The sequence below is a fragment of the Schistocerca americana genome, chromosome 3, assembly GCF_021461395.2.
Source record: "Schistocerca americana isolate TAMUIC-IGC-003095 chromosome 3, iqSchAmer2.1, whole genome shotgun sequence".
Classification (NCBI taxonomy): domain Eukaryota; kingdom Metazoa; phylum Arthropoda; class Insecta; order Orthoptera; family Acrididae; genus Schistocerca; species Schistocerca americana.
In genome coordinates, this window is record NC_060121.1 from 107,660,150 (window position 1) to 107,673,935 (window position 13,786).

Below are 13,786 nucleotides of genomic sequence, written 5' to 3' on the forward strand. Positions count from 1 at the left end.
TGCAAATGCTGTCGATATCAAATCATCATCTTGCGATACGTTACGTCTCTCAGCTGAATCAGCAGGATCACCCGAAAGGTCTGAATGTCAGACTATGACCTTCTGTCGCCATCCGCTTTTCAACATTTTACCGTCGTACATTACTATTACTCGTAATTATATCAGCAATTTCCCATCACTTTGAATTGTCGTCAAGGATTTCAGAGTGAATTTCCTGCATTAGTAAGCTGTTTGGTATGTTGAGTAACATCGTGCATACAGAAAAAAATCAAATTAACCCTATCTTAAGCCTGAGGTATCAAGCCTGCAACGCACAGACTCATACACACGAAATATTGTGTAATTACATCCACACTGAGAGAATGTGACCGAAAGTGCTGTCATGTTGAGTCTTTACCCAAATATTTTTCGGTACTGATACAAAACATCGATTAAATTGTGCTTGACGTTTGTGGGCTGAATGCAAAATATTAGCTATCTGACTATAATATTAGTTATTTAAGGTGTAAATCGATGACGCAAACTCATGCTACTCTTGTGTTCTTGTGAAAAATAACGTATTCTGACTATTACAGAGGGTCCATAAGCGATGAACTGAGGACCTAAATATAGATTGTGCACACTTCTTTTTATCGAAGTAGAACGTCTCAATTAACTACGCCAGTGCCGATCCCAAGCCCGGGGCCTCACCTTGCAAGTGGTGAGGAAGGAGGAGGGGGAGTAGTAACAACCTCGTTAAAAACCCTGGGTCCATCTGGCTCCAGATGGTAGTACCCTATAAGGGCCTATTGCCAGGGTAACTGGTTAAGACAGGCAACGGGTGGAAAGCGGAAGAGTATTTTACAAGTCCCAACGGTAGAAAAGCGGAAGAACTGTATCCGTATCTCACTTCGCCCGCATCTCGTGGTCGTGCGGTAGCGTTCTCGCTTCCCACGCTCGGGTTCCCGGGTTCGATTCCCGGCGGGGTCAGGGATTTTCTCTGCCTCGTGATGGCTGGGTGTTGTGTGCTGTCCTTAGGTTAGTTAGGTTTAAGTAGTTCTAAGTTCTAGGGGACTGATGGCCATAGATGTTAAGCCCCATAGTGCTCAGAGCCATTTGAACCATTTTTCGTATCTCACTTCCCGTAGCGTCTGTATTCCAGAGGGGCGGCTACAAAAGGCGTCTGTTCGCCATGCTAGGAGCAGCGTAAACTTATTCTGGCAGAAGCTCTAAAATGCCTTTGGGAGTGTCGACCCCTTCCTAATAACAGCCTATACATGAAATGGTACTTCAAAACCAGACTCGGAAAAGGTTAGGGCGTTCCCTGCACACGACGCGCCGTTCTTGGGGTGTTGGGCGACTAGGCACCAACACAATGAAGGTGGGTATCATTAATGTGATGACCCTTACTGGGAAGGCGAAAGAGTTGATAGACTTCATGGAAAAGGAGAACATAGAACTGATGGGACTTACAGAAGTTGGATGGATGGGAAGAGGAAGGAGGAAAATGAGAAAGGCTACACACTGTACTGGAGTGGTGGACAAGAAGCCAAAAATGGAGTGAGTATCATAGTAAAACCAAACCTAGAGGAATATGTGGAAGCAGTAGAACACACAAGTGATAGGGTGATGAGAATTCGGCTGACCACAAGGAATGTAGAGAAAGACTTCATCTAAGTATATGCACCACAGGAAATAAAGAACATAGAGGATTTTCTAGAGGTATTACAGAGTATAATTACAGATGTGGAAGCAACTGTATTTTGTGACCTAAATGGGCCGGTAGGCAAAGAAAGGCTAGGAATGGGAGGGAAAATGAGGAAGGAGAGAAAGTGGTTGATTTCTGTGAAAGAAATGGGCTGATTGTGGGCAACACATGGTTCCATAAAAAGAATAGCCAAAAGATAACGAGATATGGATGGGGTGATAGACGGACGAAGACGGTCATTGACTACTTTCTGATGGAACGGAAAAATCGAAGACCGTTGATGGATGTAACTGCACTCCCAGGAGAGGCTTTTGATGAAGACCATCGAGTGGTGGTGGCGAAGATGAGTTTCGATGAATTGAAAGACATAAAGGAAGAAAGGGAAAGGAAAATGAAAGTGTGGAAACTAGAGGATGGCATGGTAGAAGAAACGTTTAAGAAGTTACTTAAGCGTAAAATCCCTAAAACCGAATATAACAATGTGGAAGGGGAATGGGGTAAATTCAAAGAAGCGTTTGTAAGATTTACTGAGAAGACCTATGGCAGAGTGTCCGGAAGGGTAAAGGAAAAGGAGACACCATGGTGGAATGTGAGGGTGAAGGAGGCAGTAATGAAAAGAAGAGAGCCTGGCATGAATGGAACAGAGACCGAACAGCTGAAAGTAAAAGGAAATACCAGGATAGTAAAAATAACTGTAAGAAAATGGTAGCAGAAGAAAAGAGGAAAAACTGGGAGAAATTCACCCGAGAGTTGGAAAAGATGCTACTGTCAGTAAAAAACATACACAAAGCTGGTGCAAGGGGAAAGCGGAGAGATATTAACCCTAGCATTACCAACGGGGGGGCCTCGTAGGCCCACTGACTCAGTTTTTCTATGTTGTATCCACACCCTTTGATATATGAACTTGAAAGCAAAGGTAACTGTTCGTTATTGAATGTACTATTGAGTCATTACAGAATTTCGGAATAAAAATGTAATTAAAATTCATTTACTTGATTTAATTCTCTGTGGGCCTTAGAAGCCCACCCGTTGGTAATAGCAAGGAAAGATTTACGAGGTTGAGTCTCTCGTTTCAAATTCTTACCATGAAACGAATTTTGGCATTGTTGCCTTCAGACATATTACTATGAAGCGGACCATTGTTATTTTCAGTGTTTCTGCTGCTGTTGAACCAGCAACATGAGTAGACATCGTTTACGTGATAGTTCCATTGAAAGAGTGCTAGAAGAAGTTTTGAACGAATCAGATTTACAGGAAAGTGAAGTGGATGATGATGTGGAAGAAATTAGAACTGATTCATCGTCTGAGAATGAAGATGAGGTTGAAACCAATCCACCAGATGATAATGATACGGAATGTGATAAATTCATTGCAAAAAGTGGACGAGAGTATATTACGAAGCCATCTCGACAATATCGGCGTTCTGTACAAAATATAGTGCGAGAAAGAATGGGGCTAGGACAACAAGGAAGAATTGCGTCTCCGAAAGAGGCTATAGAGCTCTTTTTTACACCTCAAATTATGAATCTAATAAAACTACACTCAAATGAAGAGGCTTCTCGACTAGGTATTCAGCACACAGATGAAGATGAGTTATTTTGTTATATAGGACTCTTGCTTATCATGGGTTCAAATCATGACAATAAGATACCTGTCCAAGACTTATGGCCTTTGCTTCAGGGCCGACAAGTGTACTATGGATCAATGAGTCGGACCCGATTTTTCGAATTGACTAAAATATTGAGGTTTGATGATAAGAACACAAGAGAAATTCGTCGCCAGACTGACAAGTTTGCTCCAATGAGGGAAATTTTTGAAAGCTTCAATTCTTCACTTCCATTGTATTTCATTCCTGGTCTACATACAACAGTGGATGAGATGTTGTCTTTGTTCCGTGGTCGCTGTCCATTCAAGGTGTTTCTAAAAGAAAAACCTGGAAAATACGGCATTCTAATTCGAATGCTGTCTGATTCTGAGACTAGATATGTGATCAGCATGGACATCTATACAGGCAAGTCAGGAAATACACAGCATTCAAATGGACCGATGGAAATTGTAAAGAGACTAATAAAACCTATTGAAAAATCAGGCCGTAATGTTACCACAGATCGGTACTATACTTCAGTGGAGCTTGCTGAGACTCAATGGAATGATTTTCACCTCGCACTTGTTGGCACCCTACAGTCTAACAGACGACACATACCTGAAGAGCTGAATACTACAACTGGCCGCAGTTTACACTCTTCCATCTTTGCTTATACTGACCCTCAGACACAGAGGCCACCAGTTACTCTTGCATCAACGCTAGTCCGCGAGAAGCCAAAACGACTGCTGTTGATGCTTTCAACTTATCACTCAGAAGGGGTGTTGAATGAAGACTCAAAAAAGACAAAGGGAGGCGTGGACACCATAGACCAGATGGCAAGACACTACAGCACAAAGAGAGGAACAAGAAGATGGCCTTTGTCCCTCTTCTACACACTCATTGACATAGCAGCAATAAATGCATATTCACTCTTCCTCCTCAACTTTCCGAATGGGAAAAAGAATTTGCTAAACCGCAGAAGAGTTTTTATCACTAACTTAGGTCTCGAACTAATAAGATCTCAAGTAGATAAACGGGCACAAAATTTGTATGGACTTCAGAAGCCAGTAATAATGGCAATGGAAAGCATCACACAACGGAAGCTCAGCAGCTCTGTAGAACCATCATCCTCAACAGCAGAACCAGGAACACGTGGACGGTGCCACCTATGCTGCCAAGAAGCTGCATCTAAAAAGATCAAGTGCAACAAGCTGGGAAAGTCAACTGTTACCTGCTCTCAGTGCCACAAACACGTCTGTGGGAAACACTGCAGGAAGACAGTGTTGTGTGAAAAATGCGTTGCAGAATGAGACAGTAAATTTTGTTTGCTTCATGTAGTGTATCGAATTAAAAAAGTCGTTTTTATAAGAAAACACTATTTTGAAACATTATTCCAAAAAATATATAAACTGAATCTCGTGATTTGTTCATTTTATTCCTATTATAATAACATCTTTTATTATCCAGTATACAAAAACAATGTCTAAGCATTTTGAATTGTTATTAGAGGTATCAGAAGTAAATAAACTTGATTTATGATAAAATAAATTGTGGTATTCTTTATGGGCCTTTGAGGCCCCCCCGTTGGTATTACATGCAACAAAAAATACGTTGGTAATGCTAGGGTTAATGCAACCAGAGGAGAGAAGGAAAAGATGGAAAGAGTACTTTGATAAATTACTAAATGCGAAGAACGGCGTAGAATGGGAATAGAAGTACGGCATGGGTGCAGGGGTCTGGAAGAAAAGGAGGATGTTAGAAGTGGAACTAGCTCTGAGAATAATGAAAACAGTGAAAGCACCTGGGATAGACGAAATTACTGTGGAGATGATACAGACAGCTGGACCAGTTTTCAATAAGGGTGACAGGAAAGTATGTGAGAACTATCGAGGGATCACACTCATATCCCAAGTAGCAAAAATAATGGAGAGGATACTAGAAAGAAGAGTCAGAGAAAAAGTGGAAGGGCAGTCAGAAGAGGACCAGAATAGCTTTCGTCATGGTAGATCAACAGTGGACCCAATCGTTAGTATGAGACAGTTGATGGAAAGGCATTGGGAGCATGGGAAAGAACCGGTGGTGACATTTCTCGACCTCCCGAAAGCATATGACAGTGTTCCCAGGGAAAAGGTATGGGCAACCTTGAAGAGAAAGGAAGTTGGAAAGCAAACACTTGAAGTCATCCAGTCAAAGTAAGAAAAAAGCTTTAGTTTTGTGCAGACACCAGTTGGGAGGACTGAATGGTTTAATAATGTTACGGGATTAAGACAAAGAAGTGTGATATCACCACTACTATTTGTAATGGTGATAGATGAAGTAGTCAAAGAGGCGAAAGAAGCCCATAGAGGAAGGGGATGAAGCTGTTACTATTTGCTGATTATATTGTGGTGTGGGGAATAATCAGTATGGAGGTACATCCTAAATGATAAGGTCGAGAAATATGAAATGAGATTTAGTGTGGAGAAAAGCAAGACCATGTTGGTAACCAGAGGGGATGGAGAGGGCAAGGGACAAATTCATATTAATGGACGGGATACTGAAATAGTAGACAACTTTAAATGTCTGGGAAGTGTATTAATGAAGGAATGCTCGTTTGGAGGCAGAAACAGAACACAGTAGATTATTTTACCAGCGTATGCGGTGTGTTGAAGGGAAGTGCCAATGAGGTGCTAGCTGGTGCTATACAAGACTCACTTCACACCAGTACTAATTTACGGGTCAGAGACTTGGACTATGACTAGAAGAGATGAGAGTAGGATACAATCCAGTGAAATGAAGTTTCTGAGAAGTGTGCTAGGGAAGACTTGGCGAGACAGAGTGGAAAATGAAAATGTTAGGAAGGAAATTGGAGAAGTTGACTGAGAAAATTGAAAAGAATAGATTAAAATGGTTTGGGCATGTGAAGATGATGGGAGAGGGAAGAATACCGAGAAAAATGATGGAGAAACCTGCTATGGAACCAAATTGTGGAAGGAGAATGGTGGAGAGACCGAGTAAAGTGGCGAAATACCATTGATACCCCAACCCGACCAGACGCTGGATAGAGGAGAAACGAAGATGATGAGAAGGTCTTAATTCTACTTAAAGCGAAATAGAAGTCATCCACACGTTATGATTATACGAACTGTTAGGGCAGTATTATCGCATTCTACCATATGTTTGTTGGGTTTGTGAGTGGCATCTCCCACTTCTATAGATATTGAGGCTGATGCTATTAGAAATATACAACGCTAAGTTTGTGTTTTTGGTGTGCAAGGTAGCACTATCCATGTTACTTTTTGTTGTTTAGAACGTATTACCAACAAATAACGTGACTGGTAATGATGCCATGACGACCTTTACCCAAAGGTTTTCCTATTAGTATGAGTAATCATCACTATTAACAAAAACTCGTTTGCCATTGATGGTCATTCTCTTCATATTGGTATACTAAGGTGCAGTCCAGTGTTTGTCCTATATATTTACAGTAATAAGACTCAGTGACATGGGATTTAAGCCAGCATCTTCCGGTGGATTACAGTAAATACTGTTGACTTGTGTGGGTATAGGTACATCCCACGTAATCATGACCGATAACTGGTTATAAAACTATGCTCTGTATGTCTTTATTTTTAATTACTTAACCTGGAAATCGATTACGTGGGCTAGCAATGAGTACTGCTCCTAGTATAGACAGGCTGTTGGTGAAAGAGTCCCTATTCGTGCATAAGCAAATCAGTATGGGACAAAACAGCTTCACAGAGGATTTCTTTGTAGTGTTAAGAATATGGAAAATTGTATTGGCAGTAAATCTAAGAATGCAAAAAACACATATACATCTATAGAGGGCCTGACAATCTTACTGGCAGAAACAGAGAACGTATTATACCTTCCTAATACGTGAAGGAGGCAATGAGTCAACCAGACTTTGACCATTACCTATTAATGTTTTCAGATGAGTGGTCCTAATGTCATTCATACAGTTCCGTTCACGTTGAAGTAATACGAGTTCACATGTTGTTGATCACGAAGTTATGAAATTTTTTCCTCTTATGACTTCTTAAAAATAAGATACATCGGCGTTACATTTTATTCTGCGCGTGTAAATGTTTAGATGACCGTGATGTTAATGGAACATTCGGTAATGGTATGATGGAAAAGCATGCCTTGATACTCTGGCTAAAATGAAGATAAGAAGGATCCATAATCGGATACATAATAAAAACTATGCAGAATATGGCTGCAGTTGTAGTTTTTTTAACATGGAAATCGATTAGACACACACATACACACACACACACACTCACACACATACACATAGTAATATTTTCTATTGGAGGAGTAGCAAGTTACTTTACCGGACGACTGCAAGCAATTCGTCAGCCACGTTGTTGAAGTCAGCTGATTGCCATAGAACCAAGACTGAAAAACATAGTTTATTATGCCCTCATAGCTATGGCTGGCAGATACATAGCCTTCCCAAATGTGATACAGCTCCACCACGGAGAGCTAATGCGATTGTGGTGTTGAGAATAAATACGTACTATTGCCCTTCGAACCTAGAATTAGATATCAGTTGCATAACATATTTAGGATCTTCATGGTGTTTCAAGAAATTTTAGGGGATACGTTCATCATTCTGAGACACTTATCAGGTTGGACTAAATAGATGTGGACAGTAATTATCGCGAGAACTTTTTGTAGCTCCTCCATAAACCTTTATTTTACTCCCAGCCCACCCAAAACAAGTTGATCGGGAGAGGAACGCATTGCTCAGTACGAGCTCTAATTTATTTTATCCTACGCGAAATACGGGCTGGGTGTGACTATCACTATTCAACAGTGTTTTCACGAAGAAAGATGTTTTCCATGTCGAGTAGAAGTAATACCACCTTACAGCTGAGTACGTAACCAAAACGTATATTTAATGACCACATCACGATGGTCAACATTACTCAATGTATACTTGTCTCAGAACCATATTTCTTAGTACAGTCTACTTAACAAATTCGTATAGAACGGGAAAATACATCTACCGTTAAAAGTAAGTCATTACTTGTATTATTCTAGGTATTTAGAGATATATATTATAAAAAAAGTCTTTTGGAACGCTTTACGAGCGCGTGTGTCCACTGGCTGCCATACATCTTTCGCAGGTGGTGTACTGGCGGTCTCACTAATGGAGTGGAGGGTGGAAAGTAAAATTTATCAGACGCTAGACTATATGACGGAGGTTGAAGTGGATGTTGAGATGAAGAGGCCTGCACACAACAGAATAGCGGGAAGAGGTCGAGTAAACTAGTCTTCCGAATGCGAACCACAATATCACATCAGTTATCTCAGCGAGACGACGCAGGAAGGAAAAATGAATTAAATGAAGGTGTACTCAGCAAGAAAGTCATAAGAGTTTAGGATGGTCTGCTAAACTGTCGTATCCTATCACTGTTGAACGTCCTTCCACCCTGCCACTCCGCTGTTACCGCTTTGGGTGAACAAAGTTTTCGAACAATAGCTCGCTGTTAGAGAGCTGCAGTATGAGAGTGTGTCAGTAATAGAACAATGGTGTGCTCACTCTCGCTTCGCATCACACGTTTACATTACTGTGTTCGAGCTGTAGAGCATGTGTGCTAATTTCGCTGGTGAACGATACATTTCGGAGCTTTTTGACACCATATTACAACTCCCCGTAAAATTACTTACTCAGTTTTCCGAAATATATACTCTAATGTAAATACACAATTCGTAATTTTTGTTTGAAATAACGGGCAAAGATGTTTTATGAAAAAATTCCTAGGTCCCGACCACAGTTCTCGGTAATCATCCTTGAATTATCAGATAGGCGGACCTGGAAGCCAACTCACAAATACGCCCTCACTGAATCCGTTAGCTCCACATCCATTTTGCTGTAATACCTGGATGAAGAATGTAAGGAAGTCTTGCAACATCTCATCTTGCAACAGCTCAGGCTACTGACCAAAAGCAACGAAAAGTGTACTCTTGGTCTAAGAAAAGGACAGTGTTCGTGGAATGCTTTGAATTGCGGCATGCATTGAGTTATAACTAAGACACTGAGACGGCACAACCCGTACAGAAATTTCCTCACCTGTGCGTATAGGGTACTTCCCCGTCATAAGTGCAGCCCTGGATGGCGTGCACACTGGCAAAACGTAATGGCTGTTCAAGATGATCCCGTTGTACGCCAGGGCGTCAATATTAGGCGTCGGAATTTGGTCAGAGCCATGGAAACTGAGGTCATTCCAGCCCTGGAAATAAAATAATGGTTTTATCGTGTCTTAATCTGTTCTTAAAGCAGGAAACGCAGATGTTACACTCAAGTTGTGATTACTCCCGTCACAGCGTGCTGGACAGCTTATCTTTTTTTATTAATTTGATTTCACGTTAAGTTAGGATTTTATAAGCGTTATAAAGGCAGTCAGACAAGAGCAGGACGGTAGTAGACCGTTGGATACACGTGCTGCTCTATAAAATGCTCCATTATTGTCTCGGACGCGGTATTTTGTCTTGTTATGCGCCTTGCAATACACTTCCCCACCACCTAACACAAGCAGTACGCGTCTTGCCAGCGCATTTGCAACTGCTTGGCGTCTTCTTAATATCCATAGACGCGTCACCTGGTGAAAAAATAACTCCGCGAATATTAATACGGTGCTCGACCAAAAGATCTCCCGTACTTGGGGAGGCCGCTGTGAGAGATGCGGTGGGGATACTGATGTGTAGGGGGTATCGGTCGAAAGCGGCGTACCTGTATTTCTAGCAGACCCAATGGCTGGGCTAGGTGAGCACCGAGCGTATGTTGTGCAAGAGTATATTCGTAATGGTTGTTCCTTGATTACTACTCAGAGAGCATTTCATATTCGTCTCGAACTTGGCCGACATGATTCCGTTCCTGATAAAACAATTCGAGTTTGGGTACCAAGTCATAGAAATTCAGGTCTTGCACTGAAACAAAAAACTACTGGCCAAACTGGAACTGTGACAACGCTGGAAAATGCGGAGCGTGTGAGTACGTTCGTCCAACATTCTCCAAAGCTTTCAGCTCTTATACATGCAGCTGCTTTCAGATTGCCTGATAGCGGTGTAAGAAGGGTCTGCAATAAACTCTTGGAAAAGTGCCTCAAATGGCTCTGAGCACTATGGGACTTAACTTCTAAGGTCATCAGTCCCCTAGAACTACTTAAACCTAACTAACCTAACTACATCACACACATCCATTCCCGATGGAGGATTCGAACGTGCGACCGTAGCTGTCGCGTGGTTCCAGACTGTATCGCCGAGAACGGCTCGGCCACCCCGGCCGGCCAAACTCTTGAAAAGCATCCTTAAGAAATGATGGTTACCCAAAAATTAAGACAGACAGATTTTGAAACTCGCTGCACTGTGTGACGGAAAATTGTTTAGAACACCCCCCCTGGCGATGGTTCAAATGGCTCTGAGCACTATGGGACTTAACATCTGAGGTCATCAGTCCCCTAGACTTAGAACTACTTAAATCTGACTAACCTAAGGACTTCACACACATCCATGCCCGAGGCAGGATTCGAACCTGCGACCGTAGCAGCAGCGTGGTCCTGAACTGAAGCACCTACAACCGTTCGACCACAGCGGCCGGCTCCCTGGCGATGTTTTGATTTCTTTTGTTGAGACTCACTTAAGGTTATCAGTGTTCTGGCGTAACCACAAGGGCCGGAGCGAAGATGAAGACCGTAAGAGAAGAGAAGGCGGTGGAACTACGTCGGCCAATGGTGCGCTGACTAGGACCGCACCACAACAGGAGCCCTCTTGCCAGCCTCGGCCGCTCATTGTACGCTTATTTTTGGGACAATATTCGTTCAGCTGTAGACCGGCACTCGCAGAACAGTTATTAGTTATCCATTGTTTGTTTGGACTTTGTCTATAACGAAGAACATTACTGTTTGCATGTCGCCCATCGCTTGCAACAGTTGTTGTAAATATAACTTAAATATTGTCAATATTCTTCATTGACATCACGGTAAATAATACAGCCAAACAGTTGCAGGATAGAGATTTATTGAAATCCTTGACCACGGTCTCGGTATATCTAAATACACCGATAATTTCTTCATTGAAATAAAACTATTAATGTTACTTGCTTGAATTGTTGTATAGCATTCCGAGAATGCAGCATCCCTTAATCACCCTATACGAGTGGACAGAACCCCACATTTGGCGACGAGTATCCGCTGAAACCCGTGCTAGATGGTGACAGTAGTTTCGTTTCTGTTTTTTGCTGGCGCTTTAATTCTCTCTTGTATTTGCTTTGCACAGCCGCTCGTTGCTTCAACAGATTTTTGTCGATTTTGCTAATCAGTGGTTCCAGGTGGGCGTTGCAGAAATTTCCTTTTCTTTTGTCCTTGTTTAAATTGATTGTCTTGTCTATTGGTTGCATTTGTGTTTTCCTTAAATGCCCACTCCTCCTGTCGCTCCCGGTGCTCAGGCGCCGCAACCGCAAGCGTTAGATGCCACACAGCTAATGCAGGTGTTCCAGTTCCAGACGCAGCAGATGTCTGGACTACTTAACATGGTGCAGCAGCTACCCACCAACACTTTGCACTCGACGGAAGAAGCACCTCCTGCCACAGCTGCTATACCACCCTTTCGATAGTTTCGTGACCAAGAAGAGGAATGGCTCGAGTGGCTGTCCCAGTTCGACGCCCATACCCGTGCTCACAATGTACCAGGTACTGTTACCCCCAGTAGTGTTCAAATTAAGTCAGAAACTCTTTCCTAATGCCATTCTCACGTATGACAGCGTGGTCGCCTCGCTAACAAACTATTATGACCAACAAGTGAATGTGATAACTGCTAGGTATTAACTCATTAATTGCAAAATACGGTCAAAACAAGTGGGTAACATATTTGCAGGTTATGACAAAAAAATTCAAATTTAAATGTGATTTTCGTGCTTTATATTCAGATCTTATGTTGTAATGCGATCGTGTACAGTGTGCCTGATGTCAAACTCAGAAAACAGATTTTGAAACAGTCCGATCCATCATCTGAACAGGTAGTGCAAATACTAGATCAATACGCTTCAGGTGCCCTGTAGGCTCATACATTGGAGCAGCCAGCCATTTGTCAGGTTGAGTCCCTTGCTTGCGATCGACCATTCCGCACCGGCGGCTTGCGCTAGCTATGCCAAGTAAACAACGTTCCATGCCCCATAAGCAGTTCGCTATGCCGGCGGCTACACAGGCAAACAGAATTAAATCTTGCCCTATGTATTATTCACGGCAAAAACGCCAAGACTGCCCCTCCTGACAAGCTCAGTGTTATGCTTGTGGTAGAAAAGGATATGTACAATCCGTGTGTTTGCAATGGAACAAATATCAGAATTCGGCCCACTTTCAGAACTCTCGTCACAAGCACACTGGACTCGCATTCGGGAGGACGATGGTTCAATTCCGCGTCCGGCCATCCTGATTTAGGTTTTCCGTGATTTTCCTATATCGCTCCAGGTATTTGCCTTAATGGTTCCTTTGAAAGGGCACGGCCGCCTTCCTTCCCCGTCCTTCCCTAATCCGATGAGACCGATGAACTTGTTGTCTGATCTCCTTCCCCAAACAACCCTAACTCTCGTTAGGGCCCATGTCATTAATGCTGTATGACTGAGCGGCTGGTCCTGGCGGAGGTTCGAGTCCTCCCTCGGGCATGGGTGTGTGTGTTGTCCTTAGGATACTTTAGGTTAAGTAGTGTGTAAACTTAGGGATTGATGATCTTAGCAGTTAAGTCCCATAAGATTTCACACACATTTGAACATCTTTTTTGATTAATGCGGTATATTCAAAGTCTGCAACTAGCAAGTGTGCAGTTATGTCAGTGATACGTCAGTCAAACAATCTTCTTGTTCATTTAATTCTTCGTGCGAGAAGTGTGAAATTTCAGTTGGACACAGGCGCCTCTTTCGCATTGCTCAGTCGTCAAGCGTACGAACTGTTGGGCTCCCGACGCCTGTCCAAAACTAGCACGCAACTGACGGCTTATAACAGACAAGACATTCCCGTTCTTGGAAATGTACTTTGCCTGTTCTGTATCGCTCACCTACAAGACCCTGACTTTTACAGTCCTACAATCACAAGTGTGTGGGAACATAAATGGTCTTCATTCTTGTTTGGCTTTAACATTCAGGACAATATGTTGTCAGTGCCTAAGTTCAATGCAAGAAACAGTGTAGCTAGCTTGCTAAAAGAATTCCTGGAACTCTTTTCTGAACGTTTAGGAAAGCAAACAATTTTTTTGCATATATCACGCTGAAAGACTACGCTCAGCCGAAGTTTTGCCGGGCCAGAACTGTCTCCATTGCATTACGGGACAAAGTCGATGCTGAACTTAACGAATTGCAAGATAACGGAGTTATTGCGCCCATATCAGCTAGTCAATGGGGAAGTCCACTTGTTTTGTTCCCCAAACCTTCAGGTCGCATTTGGCTCGGTGTTGACTTTAAGTCCACAGCCAACCCACAAGCTGTGATTGATACTTATCCATTGCCACGTCCA

General features: G+C 42.5%; 1 protein-coding gene across 1 annotated transcript in view; it reads right to left on the minus strand.

The window, feature by feature from the left end:
• The window catches only part of LOC124605897 (arylsulfatase B-like), a 109,558-nt gene that overhangs the window by 79,129 nt on the left and 16,643 nt on the right, over positions 1–13,786 (minus strand). Inside the window, exon 3 of the mRNA XM_047137844.1 lies at positions 9,355–9,514. Coding sequence (XP_046993800.1) covers positions 9,355–9,514 — 160 coding nt within the window. The remainder of the gene's footprint in view (positions 1–9,354; positions 9,515–13,786) is intronic.